The sequence below is a fragment of the Otolemur garnettii genome, unplaced genomic scaffold (assembly GCF_000181295.1).
Source record: "Otolemur garnettii isolate 467f Iridium unplaced genomic scaffold, OtoGar3 scaffold00116, whole genome shotgun sequence".
Lineage (NCBI taxonomy): Eukaryota > Metazoa > Chordata > Mammalia > Primates > Galagidae > Otolemur > Otolemur garnettii.
The window spans coordinates 1,240,886-1,248,733 of NW_003852511.1; the positions used below are offsets into that span (position 1 = coordinate 1,240,886).

The 7,848-nt window shown below is 45.3% G+C and overlaps 1 protein-coding gene across 1 annotated transcript in view; it reads left to right on the plus strand.

The window, feature by feature from the left end:
- DISC1 (disrupted in schizophrenia 1) overlaps positions 1 to 4,627 on the plus strand; it is a 334,249-nt gene extending 329,622 nt beyond the window's left edge. Inside the window, exon 13 of the mRNA XM_023517671.1 lies at positions 3,875 to 4,627. Coding sequence (XP_023373439.1) covers positions 3,875 to 4,014 — 140 coding nt within the window. The 3' untranslated portion in view covers positions 4,015 to 4,627. The remainder of the gene's footprint in view (positions 1 to 3,874) is intronic.
- The last annotated feature ends 3,221 nt before the right edge of the window (positions 4,628 to 7,848 follow it).

Genomic DNA, 7,848 nt, shown 5'->3' on the forward strand with positions numbered 1-7,848 from the left:
TACACTTATGTGCCAAGCCCAAACCCCCCAAATCTAAAATGTTCCAGTGACTATTTTGGGATTGGGGGGAAAGGGGGCATCTTATCAGTGTTCAAAAAGCTTCAAATGTGGGAGCATTTTAGATTTCAGATTTTCAGATTGAGGGTGTTCAACTTGTACTATTGCTTCTTTTTGAACCAAATCAGGTCAGATGGTCTGAACCTACTTTTGACTGAGCCATCAGAATGATCTCTTAGGAACTTCATTGAGAAGAAACCACGCAGTGGTTTTCATATACAAACAAAAGACTCCATTGAAAGAATTCTGGGATCTTTTGCAACGGCCGCCCTGAATGACAGGATAACGTTACCCCCCCATTCCTGGATGCCTGCGTCTTACTGGTCTCCCTCCTTTACTAACTGCAAACACAGACCTTGTAACAAGTTACGCACCTGCCCAATATGTGGATACTCTGTCCCAAGGGGGTGGAAAACAGCCCTGGGTTCCAAAGATGTTAGGATGGCAATCCCTGTGGCACTATTATAATTACTCTGCTAATTTTCTTAGCTACCACAGAGACCTGGTGGCAAGTCTGCGACGGGGGAGAGAATCGACTACACAGTTTCCTGAGGCACAAGCATCATAAAATTATTTAGCTGCTTTGAGACCTTCACTGGCACTTGGATGGAGTGAGCACCTCTATTCTAGATATAAAATCCCAACGCTGGAGTTTTACTTTATTTGGCCTTTTGAGAAAAATCAGGTTCAAATGTCAATGGGTTTGACTATGAGCTCACTGGATTAGCAGTCAAGACCTGCTGTTAGCCCTACGACTTACCCGTAAGGTCTTGGTTAGAGGTATCCAAAGGGATAGTTTATTTTTCTGCAAGTCAAGTTAGAAAATGTCCAAAAAATATTTTTTAAAATATATGGTCCAATATTGAAAAAGGTTCACGTCTATTTGCCCAGAACTCCCTACCAAAAAAAAAAAAAAAACCATACCGCTCTTTCCGATTCTTCTCAATAAACTGTGGTCTGTTTTTGAGATCTGAGTTCTTCATTCAGATCAAAAATCAGGGAGTTATTCTTGATGCCCTTTCCACCTTTCCGTATTCCACATCCAGACTGTCATCACATGCTGTCCGCGGTGTCTCTGAAACACATCCAGAGTCTGGCGTTCTCTCAACAACTCTGCCGCTGCCCTGTCCTGAAAGGCTGAAGTAGCCTCCTAACTGGTCTCTCCATCCTCCAATCCAACCCTCTTCAACCCATTCTAAGTGCAGCAGCCAGACTGAAGAGGCTCCCCCTCTGTTCTAAGTAACAACAATTTCAAGTGGCTTCTTTTATCAACGTACTGATTTAAATATGAATGTAATGCATATCCTTTGTGAATGTCACAGAAGTAAGGAAAATAGAGAAGCTTTGTTTCCCTCCCATTGCCATTACCCAGAGGTCACTGCTCTGTGCTACTAAATCATTTTTCTATGATGAATGGCTTATCGCGATAGATTTTGTTTGCAAAATTAGGATCATTTCCATTATTCTGCAGCTCACTGGCTTTTTTCTACTTTGCATTTTATCCTGGACACTCTTTCAGTGCAGAAAAATCAGGTCCAGAATGCTTTGGACCTCGGGTTTAGGAAGGAATCATACAGGCAGGTTTGTTAGAGAGTAACATGATTTTAATTATTGTAATGGTTATTACTCCAGAGGCTCATTCCACGAGGTTTCCAGGATTTCTGATGTCCAGCCCTGCTTAGAGTCCAAAGGGTTTGTTACATCCTTTGTATTGAGAAATAGCCCTTAAATTTCATGGCCCCTCACAAAAAAACACTATGCCCAGAAAAAAATATTTCACTGGACTTTCACCCTGTGAAGAAGGTGCTTGACAAGTAGGACAATTAAGCATTGAATGATTTTCCAGCTTGCCATAGCTGGAGAATCATATCCTCAAATCCCAGTCTTCTGACTCTTCTGTGTGTTAGTGGACAGGGTTTCACGAGGGGCTGATGTTTTAATTTAGTTATACAACTTCATCTTTTGTAGCCTCCCTCGCCCCCTTTTTTTACCTTTTCAGTTGGTGCTGCCAGTACCAGAAGTTTTGTGCGTTTTCTAAGAGGCATCACATTCTGGTTCAATTTCTGTCTCTAAAAACCTTCGTCATCATTTAGCATATTACAACAGCAGCATGTAGTCCCAGGCTGCGCGTCAAAGGTAATTAGCTCTCAGGCATTTGTCAGGATCCATAAACTGCTTAAACTCTCTGCTTGCTCTCTGTAAATGCAGCATAACTTTGTGATTAAATTCCACCTTGGTGTTCAGTCTGGGACCACTTAAGCCTTTGCTTTTATAAAGTTGTACATGGTTTTACTAAAGGTTAGCAGAGCAGTCCAAAAAAAAAAAAATGGAGGTAAAAAAAGCCTCTTAAGAAAGAAAAAAAGGCAACTATTGGATTCTTTCCTCCCTTACCCCACTTCTACCCAACCTCCTTCCCCTCCAGATCAAGTGTAAGGAAGGAAACATTTCGGCAAATGTAGGTAAATTGTACAAATGATGAGGTCTGGTAAAGCTTCGCAAGATGAAAGGCTCCCCGAAGCTTTTCAGGGTGGTTCAGCCTTTCTGCTTGGGAGTGAGTCATTTGCATCCTTCCCAGGATCCTCTGGAGTTCCTGTATTCAGAAAAGAAAGAGAAAGCTTTCCTTAGTCACAACCTGAGGGTGTCTCTTTCTCGTGACATTGTATTGACATTGTGTAGAAAAAAACAAAAAGTGGTCAGGTCTCCCCAGCTCTCTTTCCCTGAGCTCTCTGATCCCTCTGTTCCCTGGACAGCTGGTCTGCTGATATTGGAGTGGTTTGCCCCTGTTGTCTCTGTTAGATGAGGTTGAATGACAGTAGAATGTCCATAGCTGACCACCTCGGCGTGCACATGTACGGGGCAGGGCAGCAGGCCTGCTTCCTGGCGCTGACCACCTCGGCGTGCTGTCCAGGTTGTTACAGTCCCCTGGGTGGTCAACTCTCAGAGGTCCTCCTATAATTTGCTTATTAAACCCATCTCTCGCCTTAGAGTTGCACTGTCTACACATTCAAAGGGAAAGGGCAGAGGCACCTGAAAGGTACGGGCAGAACAACCACCGTCAAATGTTCCCGGGCTCAAACACCCAGAAAAGGATTCATGTGTTAAGGGAACAACAGCTTTATCTATTCGAAATTATATTTGTTGAGTTCTTTGAGATTTGGGTGAGAAGCAAAGTTAGGAAACTAAGACTCCAGCGGTTTATGGAAAAGCTAGCCAACCACACAGGAAAGGGGTTGAGGCCTTCAGATCTGAGGCCTTCCTGGGCCCTCGAGTACACTAACAGGTGACAGCAGGGGAAAGCCTACAGTGGGGGTCACAGTCATCAGTTCATGAGAAAACAGGTTCAAAGCGGTTTGCAGAAGGTGGCAAGACTGGGTAATGGTGAACAAAGACCATAATTCATGACTCTCAGTCGGGTCCGGTGTGCTTCTGTGTATATGGTGACCCCCGTCCTGGATTTCTCGAATTCTGATCTGACAGCTGCCTCAGCCCAGCCTGGGGCTCAACAGGAATTACAGTCACACTAACCGTGGAACGCCCCATCTGGCCATCTGTTTCATCTAAGAGCGCTTTTCTTTTCCTTTTTGAAACCTTATTTGAGATAGTTAATACCTCAGGCCTCATAGAAATTGCAATCATTCTTAAGAGAAGAAGTGTAAAATTTGTATTAATATTTAATTCCTCCAATTTGGAAGAACTGGAGACTGCAATTAGATGGCAGGGCCCATCTGCTTCTAGCAGCCTCGCTCGCCCGCGTTAGATCCCTTGGAGGCTGCGGTGGGCCGCGGTCACCTTCGGATGTTCCTTAACAATGTGCCACAGTCTCTCAAGAGGGAGCTCCAGATGGTGAAGGAAACTCTGCAGGCCATGATCCTGCAGCTCCAGCCAGCAAAGCAGGTGGGAGAAAGGGAGGCTGCAGCTTCCTGTGTGACAGCTGGCGTCCGGGAAGCACAGGCCTGAGGAGTGCTGGGAAGGGAAGGAGGAGGCCACCGCGTCATCGTCATCGGTGTGGACTCGGGCTGCTCCCCCGCCTTCCGCATAGCTAATGTGACTCAATCAGTTATGGAGATGCAGAGCCTTGAGGTCTTCCAGCAGAACGGTGGTCCGTGCTCATTCTGAGACTGAAATCAGGGAGTCTGTGATGGGAATGAGCAGAGGAGAAGGCTCTGCTGAATTTTCTTCTAAATGGCACTCAGAGATTTCTGTGTCATTCATGAGAGTATCAGGTGCAGGATTTGAAAATCTTTCTATTGCAGCACCCATTAGAGAGAAGTGGGGGTGAATTCTGCTGGAAAAACGTCTCTTTGTCCCGTACCATTTTGCTTTCTGCTACAGCTAAAATAAGACTCTGCCCCCATACCTGTTACACTTTTATACAGGTGCTTGATCTGAGAAAGCTAATTAACCACAGAGTCTGGAATTAGCAGCTTTTCACCTTACTTCTCCTGTAATCGAACATTACATCAGAGAAACTAATATGCAACTTCCAAAAGATATTTAGGTAAGGCACCAGCCCCTCAGTGAGGTGCAGCCTTTCAAATTTCCTTATGTTGCAATGACTGTCTCTACAGAAAGGATCCCTGACAGTCTGTTTCATCAGGAGACTTGGAGGATATGGATGGGTCAGGAGACTTGTGTAAACCTTTTGAGCCTCTCCTGTTTTCCTGTGGAATCTGTTTTGCTGATTGCCAGATAGAGCAGCACTCAGTAAAACAGTATAGCACTCAGTATCACAGTACAATTCTCAGCAACACAGTACAGCACTCAGCAACATAGTACAGCACTCAGCAACACAGTATAGCACTCAGCAACACAGTACAGCACTCAGCAACACAGTACATCACTCAGCAACACAGTATAGCACTCAGCAACACAGTATAGCATTTAGTAACACAATATAGCACTCAGTAACACAGTATAGCACTCAACAATACAGTACAGCACTCAGCAACACAGTATAGCATTCAGCAACACAGTACAGCACTCAGTAACACAGTATAGCACTCAGCAACACAGTACAGCATTTAGTAACACAATATAGCACTCAGCAACACAGTACAGCACTCAGTAACACAGTATAGCACTCAGCAACACAGTACAGCACTCAGTAACACAGTATAGCATTCAGCAACACAGTACAGCACTGAATAACACAGTATAGCCCTCAGCAAAACAGTACAGCACAGAGTAACACAATATAGCACTCAGCAACACACTACAGCACTCATTAGCACAGTGTGGTTCTCAGTAACATAGTATAGCACTCATAATTCAGGATAGTACTCAGTAACACATTGTAGTACTCCTTAACACAGTATAGCACTCAGTAACACAATGCAGCACCCAGTAGCTCAGTATGGTACTCAGTAACACAGTATAGCACTCATAATGCAGTACAGTACTCAGTAACACATTGCAGTACTCCTTAACACAGTACAGCACTCAATAACACAGTGCAGCACCCAGTCACACAGCGTGGTAGTTAGTAACACAGTGTGGCACAGGGTAGCACTGTGTAGTGCTCGGTAACACAGTGCAGCACCCAGTCACACAGTTGTGACACTTGGTCACACAGTGTGGCACCCAGTCATACAGCATGGCACTCAGTCACACAGTGCAGCACTCAGTAACGTAGTACATTACTCAATAATTCAGGGCATTGCAGGCTCCTGCTGGGCAGTGCCTTTGGCCTAGCTGGGGCCCTGTTAACCCAGCTGCAAAACAGCCTGAGCTGAATTAGACAGTACTTCCCAAAGTGCCCTGAGTAAGGTGGCCCCAAGAGGTACTCCACAAACAAATAGGTAGCCGTTGTGGTCCAATAGCTCTGGTGAACACAGCGTGCTGTAATGTATACATGGAGAGCCACAGTGCAGGCCACCATGGTCATTGCGGGGAAGCCTGGAGGAAGGAACCCCATCTGATTTTGTCTGACCCCAAACCTCCCAGCTGTAATGGACCGTGCATTTTTCTTCGTGTAAATCCTGCTCATATCCCATTGATCTACTGTACAGTGCTGCGTTCTCTGGGGAAGTCCTGGTCCAAACACCGATTTACGCCACTTCAATATGTGTGCCGGAGACCAAACTTGTACTGAGTGTTGAACTTCACTTATCACAGTTTGGGAAATGTAGCTGACTGGTTGTCCTTTTTGTGCTTCTGTTCTCATTCGTGTGTAGGGATAGTGTGTTCCTGTCTTCACCAGGATCTGTGGGGGTGAGGCGATTTAGCATTCCTGACATCACACTGCTGTTTGCAGAAGGCCTCTGCTGTGCCGCACTGCTGTCCTCCGTCAAGGAGACGCCCCTGCTTACCCAGCGATTGGCTAGGGTCTGGGAGACAAAGCAGAAGCTCAGTGGGAATTTGCTGACTGTGTTCCCTGGGGTCTGGAGAGGTTTTGAAAATATGCTCTACGTATTTTAATAAGTGTAATCAGTTTGTTCCTGGACTTGGTTTTTCCACGATGGACCACATTTCTGAATTATGTATGATTGTGTCTAAAAAGAGGTGTGAACTAGTCCCACAGCTCTTGGAACTCTTGAATTAATTCCAGTGAGGTGGAAGTTGGGCAGAGTCGGAGCTGACCGAATTACCAGTAACAAATTCCTGCTTTGACATGTCTTTTTAAAAAGACTCCCGGACATAAAACATCTTAACGATCACTAGCCCAAGTGTTTTGTGTATCTGGAAATTATGGAAGTTAGTAACTGCTTTTGAGTGTGCTCAGAGTCAGGTTTATTCTACCTCCAATGGGTGGCAGGTGCATTTCCTTGCTGAGACGCCTGGCCAAATTTAAGTATTGGAGCAGGTGATTAATGCTTTACACACATTCTGTAACTCACCTGTAATCTTTCCTTGGTCTTAGAGTGACATGCAGGAAGGCTGGCCATACAACCTTACGAGGACAGCCCTACTCTCTAAAGTCACTTTGGCCCTGCAAGACTAAGGCCTCTGTGTTCCCAACCATACACTCTGTAGGGCAGTTTTTGTCGGGGCAGCATACAAATATCCGGGAGAGATCAGGGCTTGAATTTAAAAGCAACAACAACAATAAAAATGTATGTTGTCATGGAGACTGCCAAGACCATAAACAAAAGCACGTACTGAAAAGGATAGCCTAAGCCCCTTTGAGGTTGCTGTGAGCTGGGCTGGGGCCAGGGCACTTGAGCCTGGATGATGGAGTGAGACTCTGCCTCACAAAAAAAAAGAAAGAAAGAAAGAAAGAAAAGACAATGGTGATTTCACTGTGATGTGGCTGAGAACAAGTGACATGGTGACATATAGCACTGCCCACCTGGCTGCAATGTGAGCCTTCAGATGGGCACTGTGTCTCTTTCTCCAGAGAATTAGGACATGCTTTTCCATCAGTAATGGTCCTTGGTCCTTCCAGCTTCCTAACATTTCAGAATTGAACGGATCCTTCTTCACATCAAATCAGTTTGCAACTTCGGAAACTTGTCTTTTCTCTGCAGTAAGATCGATCCCAGAAACATGTGAGGGTCAGTACCACAGTAAGCCCTTTACAATCGTGATGTCCTGTACTCCCCACATCAGCCTAATGAAGAATGTGTTTGTAGACACTGCAACTGAGCCTTAGGAAGACTGATTCCTTCCCCAAGGGACAGAGTCAGGGGGACGTGGAGTGACAGTAACCCTAACTGGCAGAGACAGGCAGCACGCTCTTGACTAGTGCTCTTTCTAAAGTTCCTTCTCTGTCCTTTTGGGACTTTGAACCATGGAACTTAACTGTTCACTTGATTAAGAGGGCATGGACACCTTGGTAATCCTGGCTGAAGA